Raw genomic sequence first — 24,090 nt, 5'->3', positions numbered from 1 at the left:
ACTGCATTACAGCTAAATATTATGAAATAAAAAAAATCAGTTACTTCTACCTGCCTATTTTTAATTTTTGTGACTATAGGCTAACCTCAATGAATCTTAAGTCCTGAAACCTCACACTGACCCTATTCACTAGTCGTGTGGTGAAGTGTTTGACCAGATGGCCACCTAAACAACAGGAGCTTCACGAACAAAGACTGAGGCATCTGTTTATGAGTACGACACAATGATTGCAGGTGACTCCACTGCTCAAAATAACAATCACTACACTCCAAAGGCCATGCTCAGGTGGAGATGCTGAGCTTCCCAAACACAAACAAAATACACTGTATACTAAATGACACTGGGTTTCAATCCTGTGCCAAACCAAGCTGCATATTTGGCACAGGTCCGTATATTTAAAATTCTGACAAAAGATGGAAAATAACTTTTTAATTAATGAAACAATCCACTCACTGAACAGTATATCAAGTGTTATTTCATGTTTGGAATTTGAATTACTGCCATTGAGGATGAGTCACACTCAAAACAGATTCAAGTGTAACCCAGGTCAGACCTCCAGCTTTCTGGTGAACTAAACTTTTGTTACATTCAACATCAGCTGGGAGTTATCATACCTTTTTTTAACCAATGTAAGCTGGAGAGGACCCCGCCACATTTAAGACAGAAATAGCACATTAACTAAAATATTTCATTCAAGGGAAATATTAATCATTAAACTTTGACTGACTTCCCTGGGCCACATGAATGGGATCTGATCCACATACAGCAACCTGTTACTCATAGTATCTGTAGCCATGAGCCAAGATGATGCACTTTAAGACACTCCTTATCTTTGTTAACATATTAACAACATGCACAACTCTATGATGAAGCTACATGGGAGTGCTGCAAGGTGAGATCTAAATGTGAAGGAGTGTGGAAGCATGGAATCACAAAGGTCATGTTGCCTTAACCCGTCTTATACGCCAGGAATACATTGAAATTGCAAATAAATTATAGACAGATACATGTATCTGGACTTTCTTGGGTGACAGCAATGAAAACTATGTAAAATCTTTGATACGATGAATAGACCATGACAAAAGGCAGTCATGTTGGCAGTGTTAGGTTCTACAAATAATTCTGGGGACAGACTGGAATGATCTTCTGATGACTGTTAGTATACCCTTATAAGATAATATACACAGCTAGTAATCCCGAGGACAAACGCAAGGATAACTGATACTGTTGACCTGCTTGCACCATTAAACCCGTGTGTGCACACATTGCAGATAAATACATGTAGACAGAATTCTATAGGCTAATATTGCAGTGTGATCTTCTTGTACAGCAGCTGAAACAGGGACTGCTCAAATTTTTACTGTTTGTATGAACAACAAGTTAACAGTACAGTAATTCTCACAGCATTCTATAAAGGGCAATAAAACTGGTCAATTAATTTCTGAATAAACCTCAAACGTGCACCACCCTGATAATAGTACAATTTATTCGGGTGCAATCACTGTGTCTGGCCAGTGGAGGCAGTGTGGCCTATTCAGCCATTGCATGAAATCAACTGATTTAGCTACTCACTCTAAAACACTTTTCGATCAAAGCTGTACAAATTTTTCAAACACTGCTGAACTGCTACTAAAGCACGACACGGTAATAATAAAACACGACGCAGTCATCACAATATGACTCAAAGGCTCATTCATAGTAAGGTATTTTACAACTGAGAACTTCCTTTTAAACACATAGCCTACCGGTAGTTTAGCTTGCATAAACGGTTTTCCCTCACAATAAAACCAATGCATGCAGTGGAGCATTTATCGCCGCCCGATCAATAACTTTTCCACTGTCATTACCCAGTAGCGTAATCCAAGATCCTGCAAACCAGAATTCTGAAGAAGTAAATGTGGGGAAAAGGGTATTTTGCAGGCTCCATTTCACACTGCCACATAAAGTCCAGGAGTGGGGGTTGAGGCAGTGTCGGAGCTATTGTTTTTGCCCATTCACACTTACATACTGTATTACTACAATGAGCTACACAAACACCACTCAGAAAGGGCGACCGTGGGGTTTCGGTTAACTTTATAAACGCAATGACTGACTCAGCATTTCGGACCCATTTAATTCAAACGGAACTGCATATGCTTGCACCACCAACAGCTGCTGTGACCAGGGTTTGCTAGTGATGTCTAGCACAGGGAGACGTGAACAAAAGAAAAAGGTCAGAGGTGAACAGCCAACATTTGCCGTATTAAGGCCAAAGCGACAGGATATTGGTAATGTAAAAGTTAAAGCAATATATTGTGACCTAGCAAATATAAATTAACTGACCTGTTTTGCTTCTCCTCAGCTTCTTTGGTGGCTATAGCTTCCAATTCTCTACAAAGACAAGAAAATGAAATTGCATCTCTAGCTATCACCTTTTCTGAGAGCGTAAAAAGAGCAGGTTACAGTTCAGTATTCAGCGACCTATCGAGTTTAAGACATCAAGCTAATTAGTTTATCCGTGTTTACAAAAAATGACACTGGCATTTTTTTTTGCGAAAACAAATATTTGTCACTAGCTAGCTGACATTAGCTGGTAGCTATCTAGCAACTAACGCTAATTTTGTGGCGTAGCTAATATGTACAGTGCAAAATACCAGCCAACTGTTAGACTACTTGTGCCAGAACAGCTCAGCAGCACTCACTAGCGAGTCGAAGTAAAAAACCACATTTTCGACTGGCTAGCTAGCGTGTTAGCCAACGAGCTATTTGGATGTTCACAATCCAAATTTTTTTTCAGTCAGAAATGATTACCATTACCCAACCACATGCGATATAACCAGTGCCTCATTTGGGTTGCTAACTGCTTTCAGCTAGATAGCTAATGAAGGTCACTGTTGTCGGCAAAAGTTAAAGTATGCAAAACTAGCTAACGTTAGCTATTCTAGCTAAGATAGCGACACATTTGCTTGTCCCATTATTTTATTAGCTAGCTGGCTAAACTAACTGGCCTGTGAACTCGAAATTGTCGTATTCGTTAATTTTAAGGATAACATCAGTCAACTGTTAGCTACCAAAAATATTCACGACTTTCCTACCTGACGCTGTGCGACAAAAAGTGCGTTTTACGAGCTCTAAGCAGTCGGGTCGAAATTGTAAACCTACTTAGCTAGCTAGACCAACCATTGGCAACAAGCAAGCCCTCTCCTCATTACCGTTCATTCCATAGGTAATATTGATAGTAATCTAAGGAAATCTGACACCTAGCAAGCGATCTTGATTAAACTATTTATGTAATGTTAAGTAACGTTGGCTAAATCTCGTAAGATACATTGCATCGATCGATAAACCCGAGGTTGCTGCACAGCCAGGCCCCACTGCTTTGCAGTAGTTAGCTGCTTAACTAGTAAGGGAAAAGGCCAGCTGGTAGCTAACTTGATAAGTAATATTCCCTACATTCACAGCACCATCAAGCAAGGAGAACGACTTCACTAAACCAAACTATCAAATTGATTATCCAGCAAGCTGCGTTGACTAGTCGCACATTTATTTAATCAGACTATCGTTACTATGCTACATTGCGCGGTAGCTATCATGTTTGTAAGTTGCTGCTAGCTAGGTACGTAGTTTGGATGCCGTTTCGTTTTAAAGCACAATTTACAAGACGGTTTCAGGATTGCGACAGCAATGTTTCCCAGCTATTTGACATTCATATTTTCCATTAGCTAATGTAGCTAGCTAGCTAAGTAACATACGGTTTCGCTTTTGCGGCGGAACCCGACGACTCCGCCGTCAGACAAGCGGCAATCAATTATTGCCTCAAACGTTATGTATCTTTGCTGAAGTATCCCCGACACAACTATTTAGCTGACTGGAATTATATTTAAATAATGTATTGGGTATGCCCCAAGTATTTGGTTGGGTAACTAGCAAAGTAATTAGCTAATGTTAAAATTAGCTAGCGAAGTAACCTGCACTGAATGGCAGCGGAGGTGATCAGCGACAAGCTGACTGCACCGATCACTAGCTAGCAATATCTTACAAAGTAACTCTAAAGCAACATAAACGAGCACGGTATCCAGATTTAGAAGAATCATGCACAACGATGCACTTACCTCATGAATTTAAAGTGCAAGAGTGAATGTGGAAGCCTAAGGCTACGGGAATTGAGTGTTGCAGCAAGTAGAGTCAACCTGCACACCCGCCATTTTCTTCACTCGCTAACCTCCCCCTCTCCTCCTCCTGTCCCACAGGAAGAGAATGCGATCGCTATCGAGTGATAGGACCACTCGCTCTGCCTGTCAGCCTGAACTAAACCCAAAATGGTTGCCATAGTGTACGTTAGCTAACAGAGAAACTGTGACAACAGAGTTTGACATATTATGTGAATATCCTATTCCCAAACAACTCATTGTTCAACTAAATCGCATCGACAGTGTAACACCACGCTAATCATTTTATACACACGAGCGTTTTATGTTTTTATTCTTACAAAGAAGAAAATGTAATGAGAGGTACCGGGTTGCTTATTTTCCCTGGTCTGCTTTGTGCAGCCCAATCGTTCGTCTAACAAGCTAACATTATAGTAATGAAGTCAATATCTTTCACATTACCTTAAAGTTTATTTACACGTTACATGAAGTTGGGGGTGCCCTCGGCTAGTATACTTCCTATTTGTCATGTCATCTTCAGCTAAAACATGTAACAGATTTGCTATCACGTACCGCCCAAAGTAAACATGGGAAACGGTGTTACCATACAGCCAGAATATGAGTTTATTAATTTACTGTTATTAGATTTTTGTAAACGCAGGTAGTTGTGCCATTTTGCCCGGAACGAACAATGTGTACAAGCAAACGTGTCAAATGCAAACGTATATGTAGTCCTCGAGTAGGTCATTGATAAAAATAGCCGAGATCCATGTCTTCGTTTGGAAACCTATACAGTCTCACCACACCACACCACAGCAAAATATTTACTTAAATCACCGATTATTTATTATTATTTAATCATGCATTTTGTGTTTCCCAATGAAATGTGTAAACAGTTAATGTATAGACTCGGTATTATTACATTCAACTCCCGTAATTAAAAGCGTGTTAGAACAACAGAAAGTATTCAGCAGTTTGCGGTACAATTACAAAGGAGTGGTAACGTAACTCCTCCATCAGTAGTGGAGGGGTACTGCCACAATGCTGACACAATTTAGAACAAATGTCGCTGGTACCACTTTTATGATTAGTGATTGGCAGATCACTTAATGCCATTATTTACTGAGGGCAGCAATGTTAATAAAGCTGTTAATAAATATTTGTACCGCATGTCTGGAAAAAAATCTTCTGTATCTGGTCTTTCTGAAGTATATTACTATCAAGTTTCAATTTAATTGGATCCTGTAACAGCCTGAACTGTAGTTCTACTGGGAAAGAAGAGTCACTTCTTGCCCTGCTTTAATGTGAACCCCTTGAGCCCAAATAAATGGATACATAAAATCCCAAAACGGAACAGCGACTTCTCAAATTCTGAAAATTCAGCTGAAGATATTGATGAAACCAAAGCAAGAAAAAACAACAAAAATAATGTGCACAACCAATGCTGTGTGAAAATCACACGATGTGGTATTGTTGTGTTCCTTCAGAAAAGATGCAAACATCTCTGTCAGTTTGAAATTCTTTCTGAGTTACCCAACAGGAACTGCATTAGCACGACATCCCCACATGCTCTTAAAGACACTTCAGAATGTGAACAGGGGGCCAGTCCCCTGGGTGACAGAGTTTAGCAGTGGAAGGCAGCCAGAGCAGACAGGCCAACTGGGACAAGGTCAGAGTCAGAGACACAGCTCTGAGTTCTTGCCACAAGTCACTGTCCTGATTACAGTAGTCTCCCAACCACATCAAAAACTTACACAAATGCCACATTTAAAGAGATATCTAGTTGAATACAATGTAATGTTGGATTTGTAATTTGGACACCGTCCCCCTTCCCCCAAGACAAACACAAACCACACATCCACTGAGATGAAAGCACATACTGTTAACTAGGGACCAACCAGCAGTCACGGTTCATTTGTGTCTTGTACGTCGAGCTGTAAGGCAGTATAACAATTATTGATATTTGATATCATATTCCAATTCCATGACTTCCAAATAGAGTTATGAATATTTTACAGCATCTGTTGCTGTGTGAGACATTCAGTTCCTTTGATGCAAGCCAACGACAAAAACAGACCAACGCAACAGCCATCACCAATCAACCAAGAACTGACTGAAAACCACTAAACAAATCTGTAACAATGTAAATACAGTTCAGCTTCTGGTCTGGAATTTGCCTACGTTTTAACTCTGCACTGAACAAGCAAACAAAGCAATGACACAGAGGTGTAACTGGCTCAGCACTGGTAACTACATTAACCTTTTGAAGAAAGTGTTTCTGCTCCAGTTGGCAAACACTTTTGTCATAACTGACCATTGTGCTACTCCCCACAACACCTTTCTCTGTCTGTCAGTTTGTATGTTTAACTGTGCTTCAAGTGCTCTCATTATGTGAATTAACTTCCCAGTGGGAGGGAAGTGGAGGGAGTGCAGGGAGGCACAAAGAGACCGATGGCACCAGCAGTAGAACCAAAATAAAGAAAGACACAACCATATTTCACTGCACCTTTGCCCTGATTATGTACAACAGACATCACATGCTTCCTCATGAGAAACAGCTCATTCCTGTCTTTTCCTACGATACAGCCTGGAGTTATCTCATTTGCACCCTCTCCAGGGTATTTTGCACAAGACTGATGCTATGATGAAAACTCATGAAGACACTATACTATTAAAAGGTACAAAGCACACAAGTTGAAAATGCCCCAGCAGTAGGTTGGCTACTGCAACTGAATGACAGTTATTCTCTGTGCACAAATGTAAGGGTCTCTGTTTGTCTGAGGAACTCATCACCACACACCATGCCAACATTGTAAGCAGCCCTTTTCATACGCATAATTAGGAGTCGAGTAACTGTGTGGCTGACTGTCGGCATCTATATTCTCATCGATCCATTCACATTTCTAGTTCACTGAAACAAGGGGCAAACATACACTACTTCCTGAACCGTACATCTACATTTAGGGTCCATGCTCCAAAAAAAAAAAATCCTACACTTGAGTGTTTAAGTACATTTTGTCAATATTTTGTCAAGGCATACATATTGCGACTGTTGACTCTCTTGCTGTCTGTGATTTAAGGAGCATGCGAGACAGTGCAGTCACACTTTGTTTCGGAGGCTCGCAGAGCGGGCTGAACAGAACAGGAGCAGGAGCAGGGCCAAACGCGCCTGTGCAGAGTTCTGGCCTGGGCACATTCCACAGCTCTGAGGCTGGAATTCCATGACTGAGCCTGGAGCTGAAATTTCAGGCTTTTATGCTGGGGTGTTTCATGACTCCAAACTCTGCCCACAGCTATAATGTGATGAGCAAGACACAACCCAAGTTTTAACTTCTCTCTTCAGCGCACTGATACACAACATAAAATTTGCAAATATAGTAGCTTTTTATTTTGCATACACAAGGGTGCCTTGTCACCAGACCAACGCTACCACTATACTGCATTTGCAAGGACTGAGTCATGGGTTTATTTCTTTTGCTATTACCTTTACTGTGATTAAGGTGGAGGGACTTATTAGTATTTTAAAATTAGCATGACCCCTTCCTTTTAGAGATGATTATGAAAATAATGATGCAGTTTTAATGTAAACACACAATTGTGTCTCTCTTGCAATATTACCTTAGCATCACTGTGGAAAATGCCTTTGATGCTGCTGTCCTTTTACCTGCTAGAGGCCTCTGCAATGCTTTAAATATTAACAGCTGACTGAAGCACTGATAAGTGAAAGCTGGGTAATGTCTGTGGGTGTGTGTGTTTCAGTTTCTTTTCTCTATTGCAGAGGTGAGTTTACATCTGATACCTCATTGATTTTAATGTGTCAGTCACACTCTGATTAGAATCTCAACATGAGGACAGTCACAGATATTCTACAATGGACTCTTTTCAATTTGCATGATTGCAAAGAAAACTGCAAAATACCAATAATCCTCTCTCTCCTGGCTCTACTTGTGGAGTGAATGAGCTCACTGCAGTGAGACAGAGGTCACGGCCTGTCAATACAGTCAGACCAGCAGGCTGCTCTCCCTCAATGCTGCGGCAAACACGCTGCCTGGGAAAATGCACTGCCCCATTGTGTACATGCAGACAAGGCAGGAGGTGGGGAACAGCTTTGCATGACAAGTGCTAGGGGCTCAACTTTGGGAGGTTCACACGAGGCAACCTCACACTTTCTCACTCAGCAGGACATACAAATGTGGACATGCAGATTATAAAATGACATACGTGCATGCTCACATTATATTTCTTCATTTAGCAGATCCTCTTATCCAGAGAAACTTGTCAAGGTGAAGCCTTAACCTCAAAGCAACACAACTATTTTCCATGAGAAGACTTAATAATGGGAGTATATACAGAAATTTGGAAATGCTATGATGGGATTATCGAAAGTATAAAGCAGTAAAAGAAAGTTATCTGCAATAAAAGGATAAACGATTCTTTTTTGCAAATGTGCACAGACAGGCATTGTTATTATGTGGGATAAGTAAATATAGTTTCACTTAGTAATGACCATGTCGGGGTAGTTATTGCCTTGTTGTTTTTCTTGGTGATGGGGCATTGGGGCTCCCAGACTGCTTCACTGACTGCGATATCTGTGTATAAGTGGCTGTACTAACAAAGCTACTGTTGCATTCACTTCTGTACAGTTTGTTATATCAGGTGCTTTGATACAGCTATATCTTTACAGAGTACAAAACAAGTACACCTCCTCAACAGAACATCAGTACATTGTGACGTTAGTACCCCTAATCCATCTCTGTAATGCTGAGTAGCAGTAAGGGGGAAGTAGGTACTAGGTTAAGGAGTATGGTGCTCACTGTGCTTGGCTATACATTAAATATTCACATGCTGCAGCCATGAAACTGTGCACTGCTGCTTCAGACATGACAGTTTGCTTTGTTACCATTAACATTTATTTTGTAACATGGTTCCTTCAAACAAGTTAATGTGACATTTCTCAACCCCTCCCAATCCCTGCCTGTCTGTGAAGAGACTCTGCTGACGACCGGCATGGAACCTCTACTGGTAAGGTCGGGTTCCTAAGCGACGGAAAATTGCAATTACTTCCTTCCTTTGAGGCACCATCATAGAGTGGGGCCTCCACTCCCAGGGTGGCTGATTGCTATTTACCTGGCCGTCTCAGGTGCTGTCAGTCAGCAGGGACTCAGCTGTAATGAGAGCCATCTTCAAAACAAGAGCCGTATGTACTGCTCCACATCCGTGACAAGGCCACTCAGGGTGTGCACCAACTCACTCAGGAACAAACAAGACACACAGAGGCAACAGACACACGCTAAGGATGAACAGGCAAATGGGCACATAGAGGCTTAATGTTAAAACACAGGAGATGTTTCTAAATCACATTCTTGCACAATCCATCAAACAATAATAAAGATAATGAATATGATGGTAGTTATTACATAAATGAAGGAGACAGTTGCAGATGTCAGACATGACAGGTACGATGATGTGATTCAAGTAGTTTTGTTTGTGAAACATAGTAATTCATCCCAGGAGTCTTATTTTTTACTTAGTTTTCTTATTACTTTACAAATAATATTTATTGACGGGGCATTCTTTGTTGATCCAGATTCCCTTCTTAGGTTGGGCTTGTCTAGCACTGGGAAATGCATCACTGACAACTGAATTCTGCAATTTGTGCATAAAACAAACAAAATTATAAAACACGTGTTTCTCCGGTTCTGTACTTCCCATCGACAGCTTACCTGTGGATCAGTACCTTCTGTCCTGCGCATGCATAATTCATGCTCCCCTCTACGACAAACACTACTCCAACACTGCAGGGGTGTTCTAGGCTGATGAGGGTGTAAAGTAACATCCCTAGCAGATGCAACTCTTCTCTCAAGCACTAATGAAACTGCATAAACACTGAGTCTGATACAAAGGATGTGACTACAGCATAACTGTAACCCCTGTACCTCTGACATCCATGTGCTCTACATACCGTCTCTGCAGTAATTGTTATTAATAATGAAATTTGAGCAGTAAGTGAACTTTCCTGAACTCTGAAAGAGAATGAATGTTAAGTGGAGAGGTCTCCATCACTAGCTCTATAAATCTACAGAGCATGACTGCTGAACTAAAAAAAGTATGCTTTCATTTTGCTTTCTTTCAACAGTTATTTGACAGTTATTACAACCACATAAGGGAATATAAGACAGGGTAGCACAGGGAATGCCAAGTTGTAGATGTTTTATGCGTAAGCATTATATGTCTGTAAGACTACCCAGAGACAATGGTCCAGTGGCCTTTCCGCTAATACAGGCCGCTTTCCATCCCAACCCTTAAGGCACTCTTTCGCAAAGTTGACCAGTTAACGCAATAAAGGGTGTTTGGAAAGAAATGAAACACAGCGGGGCATAAAACATTGTACATAATGAATGCTGTGCATTTGTTTTGTGAATGAAGACAAACATTTGGATGGAAGATTAGGGGGAGGAGCTAGTGGACTGAGGAAAACCCTATGTTACACAAAATATTGAAAAAAAAGAAGTTATTTGAAAAGAGCCACAGTTGAAGAATATCTTGGAAATATTGTTAATTATGACTGTCTGTCTTTGCATACTATTAAAAAAGAAAAGAGGCAAACATGAACTAATTTTAAAAAATCAGCCCTACTATATTGGAATGTTAATTTCATTCTTCTCGTGCAGATTCTGCCAGAGTACCCATCGGGACTGTGTAGGTATATGTCCTGAACGATACTAATATCCTAATTTGTCCTGAGAAATTGGCAATCTGCTGAGTTCTACTCTTCCGTTTGATGTAATAAAGCCCAAAGAGAACAGACATGGTTTCTGTCTCCATCACTGCTTCTCTGTCTCTCTCGTTATTCTCCTTGTTCCTGTGCATACTCCTTCACAATCCAGCTCTTCTTACTCTGTCGTTTAAAACACTGCCTGACCAAATGCTTATCCCAAAGCATTCAGCTTAGTTGCCTCCCTAAGTCTTTTGCTTCAACCATAATATTCACAACTGTCCCTTTTCCCTGCACACTCTCTCATTTCCCCTTTACATCCATCCCCCACCAACTTACATTCAATCTCAATCTGCCTGCCCCTCCACCAACCACCCACCCCACACACCCCCCGTCCCCCTCATCTCTACCCCCCCCCCCCCCCCCAACCTCTCTCAGTCAGGAAAGAAGAAGTGGGAAATCTGCCAGCTGTGAAATGGATTTATTGAGGCTGAATTACACTCGGCATCCAACCAATTACCTGTCCAGCTGTCTCCGCGGGCCAGCGTGCCCTGCCGCGCATGCTTCCAGACTCCACACATTTATCAAGGTACCATTTTGTGGAGGATTTATCATTTTCACACAGACCCGATTTCTGTCATTTACAGGTTTTAATGCCTTTTTCTGCAGCAACAAAATGCCGCCCCACCCCCCCCACCCCCCTTTGCTAACCGGTAACCCCTTCAGGGATTAGAGAATGGCCTTTTTTAATTTGTTTGTTTTGCTCTGCTTTTCCACGTGACACAAGAAAGGAGAAAAACGCTTGGGCAAGGACATTTACAAGCACAGAGGTGCAGGCCCAAATACAGTGAAGTGATCTGATTCACACAAACATGAACAACAAACAAAACACACTGAACAGTAAAATGTAGTAAAAAATAATAAGCATGACAGCTACTGTACTTGTATGCTATACAGACACAATAAGACATTTATAAGACATTCACATTTGCTTGACGTTTCAGATGTAAGTAACACAAATAACGAGCTGTAAAGCTTAAGCGATGGTCACTCTCTCCCCCACTCCCACTGCAGCAGTGAGGTTTGGGCTGGCACTGGAGGGGGAAATACATCTCCTTAATCACAACTGAAGGAAACAGATATCGCTCGCCTTAGCCCATTATAAATGTCATGCTTCGCCTCTCCTTCAGTGCACCGTGCAGGAGTGCAGAGAGGAGAAAAAGACAAGGGAAGGGAAGTGAATATGAGAATGTATATTACACATCACACTGATAAAGATTAGCTGGCTGGCATATACATATATACATATAATATGTGCATAATATCTGTATGTATTATATATATATATATATATATATATATATATATATATATATATATATACACACACACAAAGTGTATGTATGTGTGTCAGATAGCTTTCGTACTGAATTTTGCCAGATTGAACACAAAGCTTGTTGAACAATCATCATGCCTATATATAACTCTCATGTTCTGCAGACGTCTGGAGCAACCCAGGTGATGTCCCTTGTTTCTCAAACCCTCTGTCCACTCAAACGCACATATTTTACAGACAGGGAACGGTAATGACTTGACATTTCTAAAACAGTTTTCTTCCTCAGCTTCGTGCAGCACTGTCTGAAATTTGGCAGGTGCTGTAAATAATGTACAGTGGACCCCAGGCACAGCTGACACTGTGTCTGTCTTCAGTGGAGTAATGTTTATTGTGCAACGTGTAATCTGAACCGCAGCGTCACCCGCCTGGACTAAATCTCCCCTTTTAACTCACTAGGGCTACTGCTAATTATCTCCCAGAACTGGCTTCTTCCTAACCTATTTGCATGTGATAATTGGTGTTCTGTGTGAGACTAATGTTTGCATGTGAATCTGGGGAGTTGGTTGAAAAGCTCTATTTGTGTTTCCGTGTCTAGTGTGTGCATGCGTGGCCCTTGTGTGTGGCTTTTCTGTGTCTGGAATCTGCAATTGGGGAGCCATATTTCACCTAAATGTGCTGCTTGTTTGATAGAGAAACATCTCTTCAGTGATTCCTCTGTGTGTGTGCATGTGTGTATGTGTGTGTGTGTGTGTGTGTGTGTGTGTGTGTGTGTGTGTGTGTGCGAGCGGGTAAGCCTGATTGCTGTCCCCAGGTGGCACACACAACAACAGCTTGCTCTGGCTGTCTCTTGTGCTCTGCAGATAAATTAAAGAGACATGCAGAGAAAGCCTTACAAAGGTTATCATAAAAGGAGAGAGAATGAGGATGCCTTGCACAGAAAGCCAAATGGAACAGATGAAAAAAAGCTTCAATGGGAAAGCTAAACACAGATCTTTGCCCTGTACTTAACTCTACCCTGAGAGCTGTTGAAATGGCTACCCTCGGGATAATGTGAGCAGGCAATGAGAAGGAACCATATGGTTACAACATACAAGATAAATAATATGCATAAAATACCCGATGTTATTAATTTTATAAACATCTCAATATCTGAACATAAAATAAACATAGTAATTTCATTCTTGTATTAAATGCTACTTATTAAAATTGTCTATGTATGTGTGTATGTATGTGTGGCTGTATGTTTTCCTATATGTAAGTATAGAACAAATGATAAGGTGGATGATATCACAGTGTTTCCACTCAGCCAGTGTTGACTATCCCCATTACATACAAGCAATGAATACCAAACACAGCAGAACACCAGTATTTCCACCTTGTAGCCCTCTATTCAAGCTATTGTCAACATATGCACACAGTCACATGGACGCAGCCACACGCACACATATTTTGGGCCAGAGTCACCTCTGCTGACTGTCATTCACTATGTGAGCTTATGTAAACGTAAATAGGAACATCCGTCACACTCTCACATTACACTGCATCACACACGCTGACAGATGCTATTCTGATGATGTCACACAAGTGGGAGGCCAGGCAGTTAGTAAATGACAATAAAGAACAGAAATATAGTGGTCTGCCTTATCCTCACATATGGGAGGTGTGGGCCCTAGTACACACAGGTGCTGCAGTATTGCAGCACGGTGCATGTACTCCAGGTCAGCTGGAGGAGAAGATGGTGACCTGGGGTCAAAGGGCAGGGGATGGGGCAGTCTGAGAGCATGAGAAGATGGATTCACTGGCGAGGGAAAGGCATGGTGTGAGAGGCTTAGTGTGGGTGTAGAAGCGATGGTGTGACGTGAGGGCCATGGAGGAGGTCTGCGGGGACGACCCCTTGCTTCATCCTACCGCTTAATCCTCAGAGCAGTGTGAGTGGCTGGGGCAGTGTTAATGCTACTGATTCGTTACGCACAAAGCCCTCTCTATGGCACATCAGGGGCTCTGTGTTAACAGCACAGCTCTTGCCAGTCATGTGTACACACAAACATGAGTGCATGTGTATCTGTGTTTCCCTCTAACTACACAGGACAAGGACAGGGCCCCAGGCATGGACACCAGGGCATATGGTATATCCATCTGATATGTGTGGAATGACACCGGTTCAGATATGGTCCGCACTGTATTCTGTGTTTACTGCTGCTCCTGTGACTTCATTAGATGTACTTCTTTGCTTTCACTTTGTGAGTTGCTCTGGATAAGGGTGTGTGGAAGATGACAAAATGTAAATGAAGAGAATCCTTCTTTATAGAGACCTTGTTTGTGGTATTTAACGATGCCATAAAGGCAACTTCATATTTTTTAATTTTATAATGTGCGCTCAGGCCCTGTTCTCAATATGTCTGTCCCTTTGTGATAATGAAGGTTGTGACTGAAATACAGATGTCCCCAGAAGAGGGTGGTGGTGGGACGGTAGAAAAAAGATGGAGATTTACATGTTTACTCTAGACTGCTGAGACTGAATGTCCTTCCTTAGGTCACACACTTGATGAGCAGTTTTCTGAATAAAACTAGCAAAAACATGCTTAGTACATACAATGATTAAAAACAAAGGTATAGAATTAGCTTTTATACACATATCCCAGTTAATTTTCCTTTGAAATTAGAAATGCATTTATTTGTTGTTCAAATTGCACTGTAAACGATGTCAGCGTTCTTTGCGTGAAGTTTGAACTTTGGCAAAGTGAAATTTTATCTCAGATTAACACTGGAGCAGGAGGGGTTAGAGACTGCAGCTCTAGACCTGTGGCTGAGGAGACACTGGAACAGATGGGGGATGAGGGCAACAGTATATAGAGTGAGAGCTGCCCCAGCATCAGGCCTGTGGTGGAGGAGCACAGGCCTGGAGCAGTCATGGGAGAGGGCAAGAGCACTGGCTGCTCCCTGCTGACATGCTTATTAGAAATGTAGTTACCATATCGCTGGCCAGGGGCAATTCATTTGTCAGTAATTGAAAATCGTTGCAAAACTGCACAATTAGTGATTGAAGCGCTATCGAGAGACATTCCAGAGGCCATGAAAGCGAAATCAACAATGCTATTAAGAAAATAACAAACAGTATAATACCAGTGAATCTATTGACTGACCGCATAGCTATGAAATCAAATGGAAGTTGAAGCGGGCAGGAAAGTGCTCCAGTGATAGTGTGTGCGGTCTCTGGGACTCCCTGCGGTGGCGACTGTAGGACAAAGACACAGAGAGGTGCGCACCTTGTGTTTCCGGGGCTCTGGCTCGAGACTGGCAATTACCGCTCCTTTTCTTCCAGAGCGACCCACATTTAAATCCTCATCACTTATTCATTTAGGCTTCTGCTCTCTCGAAGGCGGAAAAGAGGCTTCACGGCGACATGTGCAAATCAGCGGTCAAAAGGCCACACATATACCTTTCTTATTGTCATTCATATATGCCATACATATTTTACATGGTTACATTTCAAACGGCTCCTGCTCCGTTAAGAAACTTTTCATCCTGCGCAGATGAATCTAATCTGCATGCGGTGATCCCTCCCTCTTGCTCAATAATTCACATACGTTCTTTATCCCCTTGGCTTGTCCTGAGCATAGAATGCATCTAAATTTAGATCTGTAACGCAATCCCTCTTTCAAATTATAACCTAACTTGGTTTAATATCTCATTCCACTTATCGCGTGTATGCGTATGTACATGTATATAAATGATAAAATCAACATTTCTTCGTGCAGGCATCTAATGTTATGAGAAATGAAGGCGGGGGGATCTTTAAAGCATGATAAGCTCTGTTTGTTGTACCTGGGAGATATCATCTGTATACCACAGGGATTCTGCAAATCTCCAGTTTTGCAAATCTATAGCTCTGATAAGGCAAAAGCTTTAAACAGAAGCCTCCCTAAAGATGAGACGTGTTCAACAGATTAGATTAATACCAATCCTATTCTCTTCCATCATTATCAAAGAAGTTTTCTACTGCTTCCCGGGTAGGATCTGCCCCCCAAAAAAGGTCATTGGAGTGCAATAAGGGATCCTGGGAATACTACCTAGACTTGCTGAAAAACTGTCTAGAGTGATTACTGTTGCAAAGGGTTGGTAAAAGGCTAGAGGATTTGTTTTTTGCCAACAGCAGTCTTTTTCACATAAGATGCAACGGTGACCCGATGACACAGAAACAGATACTGTCCCAAAAAGGTGAAAAGGTATAGGTCTAGCCATGGAAAAAGAATTAAGGCTAAACTGCTTAATGAAAACAAATTTTTCTTCAGTATATTGGAAAATTGCATTAACCATTGACTGTTCAGGGTTGCAGCTCTTCCATGACTCCACACAGAGCACTAGACAGCACTCTTTAGCTCTAGGAATAAGGACACCACTACAGTCACTAAATGTAAACTACTCTTGCATTAGCTGTTGTGCTTTATAATTGAATAAAGCAAAGCCCCAGCCACGGCATCGGCATTGTGAGAGTAACCATGCAGATAAACTCCAGGTCTATATCCATATAATACAGGCAGACACTTCGCTCTTTTCTCTTTCATTCACTTGCATTTCTCTGTCTTTCCCAGTCTCTGCTGTTCCCTTCCTCCTAAGGCCTGGCTCTCCCTCCCATTGTGTTCCTCCCAGCAGGGGTACCTCTATCCCAGGGGTGCGCTGGTGGGAACAGGGGAGTGGAGGAGGGGGGAGGAGGGGGAAGGGGGGGGTTCAAGACCAGCAATGTCAGAACAATAGGTCCTTGTGTCCCCCTGCGTCACAACCAGAGCTGGAATGGAGTCAAAACGTTAACCTCGTCGATCGGTAAATTTCTCATTACAAAACACCCCAGATTTCATCCTCCATTTGTTTGGATCAAGCAGTACTCTTCAGATTAAAGCCTAGGTGCTGCAGCAGTCCCCAGGCCTACCTGACTTAAACAGCCTGTTAAATGGTCATTTCTGTTGCTAAATACTCAAGGGAAGGTCATGTAAGGTTACTTATCTGATTTCCACTAGGGTATGGAGAGTAAAGTTCGATCGCTGCTTATTTTGAGGCTTTGTGTGGTCTGAGGGAGACAGACCACAAAAGGTAATACTGAAAATAATGGCTACACAACAGTTCACCACAGTAGGCTGACACACTTGCCAAGCACTTTTCCCCATTACTGGAGGCCCAGGGAAACTTTATCATTATAATGAACACCAGGATCCACTGAAAATCCAAGGTTGCTGTTTGCCATTCCAATCCTCTTATCTGCCACCATTCACTCCATAGTTATAGGTGTGAAAGAGCAGAGGGCTGTGGGGGAAGGGGGTTGGGTCTAAGGTTTATATCTGCGTGAGTGTGTGTGTGTGTGTGTGTGTGTGTGTGTGTGTGTGCCCATGCTCAAGTCCTAATGCAGAGTTACCTAAGCTTTAAAAAGAAAGGACATCACACAAGCACAGACAAAAAGGCCAACCAGATGTGTTGTCTTCTCTACCCACTACCATTTCAAAAATGAAATTGCTAAAGGTACATTTCAGTTGTACACTACATACACACACACATACTCACACATAAAAAGTGTCCTAAGTATTTACCCAGGACTATTGATTAAATAGATCAATTAAACACATCGTAACAGTCTTAATATAATCAAAACAGCATTGCGCAAAGCAAAACAGTATTGTACACAAACAATGAATTTAGTTCCAGAAAACACAAGGGTCCTACGTTTATTCAGACCCCTGTAGCTCGTGTTTTGTAAATCCTCCTCTGGCAAAGATTACACTGACAAGATGCTTCCTGTAGTGTTTTATGAGGATCTGGCACTTCAGACGGGGAATTTGTGACCTTTCTTTCCAGCAGAATTGGTATTCAGTTTTGCAGATCATTTGTTTCTCAGACCACTTTCTTGAATTTAAACCACAAATGTTTGACTATGGTATGATTGTGGTACCCCAATACATATAAATATATTGGGGTAGGGTGGCAGTGTAGCATAGTGATAAGGAGCAGGGCTCATAACTGAAAGGTTGCGGGTTCAATTCCTTGTTGGGGTGCTGCTGCTGTACCCAAGGGACCCACAAATGCCTCAGTAAATATCCAGCTGTGTAAATGGATAAAATGCAAAAATTGTAACCTATGTTAGTAGCTCTGGATAAGATCGTCTGTCAAATGACAATAATAGAATGTAACCGAGGTCTGGAGATTGAGATGACCAGATGATAATGTTTATTTTGTGCTCATGTAACTGTTTCTTTCTAGATTTGAATTATACTTTGAATCATTATCATGTTGCAACAGCTATTTTCTGTCAAGCTTGAGCTTTTTGGTAGAAGGAACCTGGCTCTGGCCAGAGTCCTGATATGTTTTCTCTCCCTTTACAAGGGAAAGAACCTTGAGTGCCCGCTGATGCAAAACAACCCCAAAAAATAATAGATCCCCCTATCATAGGTCATAGCTGGAATGACTTCTTTTCTCAATATAACCCTCACCCTTTTACGCTACACATAGCGCTGAGGATATTGTCCAAAAGCTCAATTTTCATTTAATCTGACCATAAGACATGCATTCGATTGTAATTCAGATCTGCCAGATTCAATGCACGTCTTCGTGTTTTTTGCCTTCAGAAGAGGCTTCATCGTTGCAACCTTGCCATTAGTACCACATTCACAGACGTACCTGCAAATGGTACTTCTTAAGAAGAACTGAGAGCAGAGTGTTGGTATAGAATTATTTTTGGCGTGACCCTCGTGTTTTCTGTATGAAAGTGCATTCTTTGTCAGTAATATAATTTTGCTCACTGCAACTCTATTATGATAAAAACACAATATATTTTTTAAAAAACTTAAAAGTAAAATAATACATATAATATATATATGTGTGTGTGTGTATGTGTGTGTGTGTGTGTATCAGTCCCTTCTCACCCCCTAAAACACAACAGATATTGTGTTCTCTGTGCCTCTCCCCCCATTTTTCTCCTTGTGAAGGTTGGCATTTGAGGGCAAAAGGAGAGAGGGAGGCAGACAGACAGAGAGTGGAGACGGAGGAGGGGGACTCTAATGAGACCTCTCTACTCAGGCTCTTCGGAGGGGCTCAGCCCTCTCACTGCTTCTAATGAGCAGGCAGGCTGGCTGCACCATCCGTCTCCATCTCCCCGAGAAAAACACCACGCCCGCTCTCCTGCCGCTCCACCAGTGCCGGGGAGCAGGAATGATAAAGGACCGCCAGGTTTATTGCCGACTTTTGCATATTATTCTGCATATATGCATTTTAAAGAGGCGCAATATTTAGATACTGGCAATCAAACGCCAGCAGAGAGATAGACGCTTGCTTGTCACTCTGTCGACCCAATATCATCATCCGGGAGAATTCCAATCTGGCGAGTATGCAAATGGAGAAAAAAAGCCCAGCAAAGCTCAGACGAGAGAAGACAAAAAAAGCAATAGAAGCATCAGATAAAAAAAAGGCTAAATGTGCTGAAATAATCTGATTTGGGGTTTTGTTTGCTTCTTGATTTATTTTCCGCTCTCCTCCCTCTGCCCCTGTCTGTGTTTGGGGAGAGGCTGTCTGCACCAGAGTGGCACAGGTTCTCCTTCTACCTCCTTCAAAAATTCATGAATGATCAATAATGCGTTTCACAGCGGTTCTCATAAATCTTTCATCACACGCAGGTGCGTTAGACAATATGTAGGACCGTCACAGTGTCAGGCAGCAGCCAGTCCATGGCCCTGACCAGGGAGCTACGCGCTGGCCATGGAAAGCTCAAACACGCTATTCAATTCATGTCTACATGGAAACGTGAATGACTATCTCAAATTTATGGCAATCTCTTTTTTGCGTTGTTATTCCAGATGCTTGCGAGCCAGAGTAAACTTGCTGCTTGTATTGCTATTACCTGTGTGGGAGAGAGCTTTATTCTCTTGGAAGTGAGACGTAACAGTGAATGCCAAAGCAGCCAGGCTTCGTAGTCTAAAAAGGGCTCAGACGTAAACGCTACCCAAGAGCCCGAAGAAGGCAATGCTGAAAATATTCATTTCAACAACATGCTTTTCAAGATAAGCCAGCTGATTGTCTGGTAGACAACAGGCTTCACTGTGTGCGCACATACGCATGCACTTGTGAGATTTTATAAAGTCAGGGCCTTAATAAACATGCCAATGATACAGCCGTCACAACAGTGGCTGGAATGGTGGAGATATTTGCAGGCAGGATCACAAGAGGCAGCTGAACACTGACAAACAGACAAAAGCAGGTGCTTTATTATACCAAGGTGGGGAAGGCAGGTAGATGAAGACATTACGGCTGACAGAACGACAACCACAGAGGGCGACCGGACTGGAATACTGAGAAGCAGACAGAAAGGAAGTACGCAGAGAGAGAGCGAGAGAGAGAAAAAGAAGGAGAGGGAGCACGTTAGGCTAGGGAGAGGCTGTCCTGGCACCATGCCAAATGCTCATTAGAGACGAACGTGGTGTGCAGCAGGCCAACATGATGGTCGTTACCCTGGCAACAGCAGAGCAGGCTTAAGACGTGATGCATCATCTATGCATTAAAGAACACAAGTTCCAGTGCAGAAACGTATTTATCCAGCCCGACTCAATCCTCTCCACACAGATCCAATGAGGTGTCTGAGGTGTGTGTGTGTGTGTGTGTGTGTGTGTGTGTCTGGGGTGGGGGACGGGCATGCACTGGGGAGTAGATTGTCAGGAGACCTTGAGCATGGCATGCAGATTTTTTTTTATTGCTTTGGTGAAACATTAATTTAAATATTCATGCTTCTTTCTTCTCTCATTTTTTTCCTGTCTTTTGCTTTTTTTCCCGGGGTGAATTTATTGCATCCACAGGGCAGTGCCTTCCCGGCTGCAACAGCCTGCCGGAAAAAAATACTGCGTGGGCCAATAAATAAAATATGATTCTGGCTAATCTCATTGCTGATATTCCTCCTCATTCATATAGAAATTTGATTTATTAGAGGAGTTCTTTCATTACTTTCCCTTTCTGCAGGGTGGTCGATTGTCTCAGCCTGGGCTTCCGATGCTCCTGTGTGAATGCAGGGAAAGGCAGAGCCTCCTGCTCTCTTTAGTCTCTCGCTCCTCTCCTCTATTCAGCCTTTCTTCAGCTGCTGAGGTGGAGCTGGCAGTGATTGAGGGTACATGTTGCTGGGGACGGGCATGCCGGCTTTGTCTCTGCCTCTCGGCAGACAGCAGGTGCACCTTTCAGCACCTCAGGTCAGATACGTGGAGTACAAGGAGGAATTTAACACTTATTAGGCGCTCAATTAAGTGCTTCCTGCACTATCTGTGGCCTCTTTTGTGCAAGTCAAATATCAATTTCCGAGCCGTGCTGCCGAGGGGTACTTCAGTTGTGTGTGGATAATGTAAATCTAATGACAAATGTCGGATTGCGCTGTTAAAATCTTTGCCTTCTCTGCAGGTTGACAAGGCTTCCTTTGTCTTCAGGTCTCCTAAAGATATATGAGAGAATTGTTTGGCTGTCTATCTATTCAAATCTTATTTCTGCACAGTGTAATGCACATCTATAAATTACCAATTTCCTACCCTTCCATCAACATACCAAAGGAGTGCCAACGGGAGACACTGCCTATAGGATTCTGTTATTGGCTCTGTTCATGCAACAAGAAGTGCGTTACATATTGTTGAAAAATCTGCATGTATTTGACTTCAATTTCTAGTTGAAATCTCAACATGATAAAATGAAAAACACAAAAATAATTAATCATTTTAGAAAACACTTGAACGACTTCGAAACGCATCGGAAGGCTTCCTTTTTAAACCGCAGTGACTCAAGAGCAGCACAAAGCCTCTAAGACTTCGATACATCTGTTGAGCGCAGGTGGCCAGGAGCGAGGCCTGCAGGGAGAGCAGGCACGTTTCTGTTTGGCCTTCACCTTCTTCACAGCCCCACCAAGCTGCCTCTCCCCGCTTATGCATACAATTCGCTCACATCTAATTATTACTCAGCCAGAGGAGAGCAGTTCATAACCTGCGCGATCATCACTCACACTCTAGCTGCCGCTCCGTGAATGCCATCACATTTACCTCCGCTGCCTATTTTTCAACTCAAATATGACATTTGTTTTCCGCGTTTGAAAGGAACGCGCTCGGGCTATTGTGCTTTTTTGTTGCTGTGGTAGGAAGTCTTGTCTTCCTGGACAAATTAACAGTCTACAAATATCACCTAAGGCATAATTTGAAGGATACATAATTTATCAAGTCAGGTTAAGTAGTTAACTGTTTGTGGCCCTTTATTCTATGGATACATACATTTTTTTTAGAAACTAGAATAAGGAGAATCATGAGAAAACCAGCAATTTCATGAGCAGGACTAAACATCCTGTTTAGAAACATAAATACTAGTACTACTAGGATACTGCTGCTAACACTGCTACTACTACTACAACTACATTTTGTAATAAAATCAGAGATCATTTGAATATTTGTAATACCATTTAAGAGGAAGTTGCACTATGACTAGGTGGCCTTTCTAGGGACAAGATAGGCCGGAAATTGTATTCTACACAGAGGTGCAATAAAAGCAACACAGTCAGTAAGTCAGTAAACACAGAGGTGTCATGCTCTGTGCCTGCGAAATAGCTCTGTCTCTCTCTCTCTCTCTCTCTCTCTCACATACACATACACACATGCAGACACACATACAACATCAAGTAAAGACATATACACCCTCACAAACACACAAAATCACACATATACTCACTCACAGCCACACACACCATTACATACACATACGTACTGTACACGCATACACACTCTGACACTTACACCATCTCACAAACACACACATACATGTGCGTGCACACACATACACACACACACACACACACACACACACACATCATCATCACAAATACGCAGACATACAACTCCACAGTGTTGAACTGGCGGAATGCAAAGACCACAGGGAAATATCTCAGCAGTCATCTGAGTTATGTTCCACTCCTGTCTAGCCTGCTGATCAGGAAGAAGTCTGGGGGCACAGCTGCTGTCCTGTTTAAATGTTGCTCTGCTGGTCAAAACACAATAATCGCTGCGAACATCACAAGAGGGCATGATCCCTCGGAGGCTAAGAGGGACAGACATACAGTGCCCTGTGACGGGGAACAACGTCCACACTATTCCGCAACAAAAGCGTGCACTCCTCTATGTACAGGGTTAAGGCAGGTGAATGTGATGAAACTGGCTTGAATATCTACGAAGCCTTACATCTTCGGATGTCAAAGCGGTTAATGGTGAGGGAGAATCTGGGCGCACCTCCCCTCCTGGCAGTACCGCTCCAGCCTGCCCTGCAGCCTGGGCCTCCAGCGCTCGCCCTTGTTGGAGCCTGCCGACGGGCTTCAGTGGTAGAAAAGCGGAGTCTATTAATAAACAAGCTGTCTGCGCTCAATAACTGGCTTGTCTCCCAGCAGGCAGCGGGAGCGGCCTTTTTCACAGAGGATATTTCCTCGCTGCCAGATGAGACGATGCAGGGGTCAGCCAAAGGAATCTTTCACCCCAACATTTAAACACTTCACTTATCTGTGCATGTGCGTGCGTGTATGTGTGCACATGTGCGCCCTTGCTCATTCCAGAAGACGTTTCCACATCGCAGGGGACAAAAAGAACCCCTGAAAGATTTCCATATTACTGTACTTTCATCTTATTTCGTGACTGAGACAGAAAGTGAGCAAGACAGAGGGAAGTATGAAGGGAGGAGGAGAGGAGACGGAGGGAGGGAGAGGAGCAGAAAAAGAGAGAGAGAGTGCCGCAGAGGCCCGTACACGGTTCATTTATTTTAAAATGGAATTACTGCTCTTCAGGAGGGAGGCATTTCATTTACAAACATAAAGGGTGATAAAAATACAAAAACACAATCTTTTTTTCACAAGCTTAATTTCAATTAAGACTCAGAAT

The 24,090-nt window shown here is 42.4% G+C and overlaps 1 protein-coding gene across 3 annotated transcripts in view; it reads right to left on the bottom strand.

Annotated features, from left to right (window-relative positions):
• Positions 1-4,196, bottom strand: part of LOC118775811 (trinucleotide repeat-containing gene 6A protein-like) — a 37,296-nt gene extending 33,100 nt beyond the window's left edge. For all 3 annotated transcript variants that reach the window (XM_036525882.1, XM_036525884.1, XM_036525883.1), the window contains exons 1-2: positions 4,092-4,196; positions 2,323-2,370 (exon numbers count right to left, since the gene is read on the bottom strand). In XM_036525882.1, coding sequence (XP_036381775.1) covers positions 2,323-2,370; positions 4,092-4,096 — 53 coding nt within the window. In that variant the 5' untranslated portion in view covers positions 4,097-4,196. The remainder of the gene's footprint in view (positions 1-2,322; positions 2,371-4,091) is intronic.
• Between the last annotated feature and the right edge of the window lie 19,894 nt (positions 4,197-24,090).

This window comes from Megalops cyprinoides, chromosome 1 (assembly GCF_013368585.1).
Source record: "Megalops cyprinoides isolate fMegCyp1 chromosome 1, fMegCyp1.pri, whole genome shotgun sequence".
NCBI lineage: Eukaryota > Metazoa > Chordata > Actinopteri > Elopiformes > Megalopidae > Megalops > Megalops cyprinoides.
Note: the sequence above shows the minus strand (reverse complement) of the source record. Positions and strands in the feature narration are given on the sequence as shown.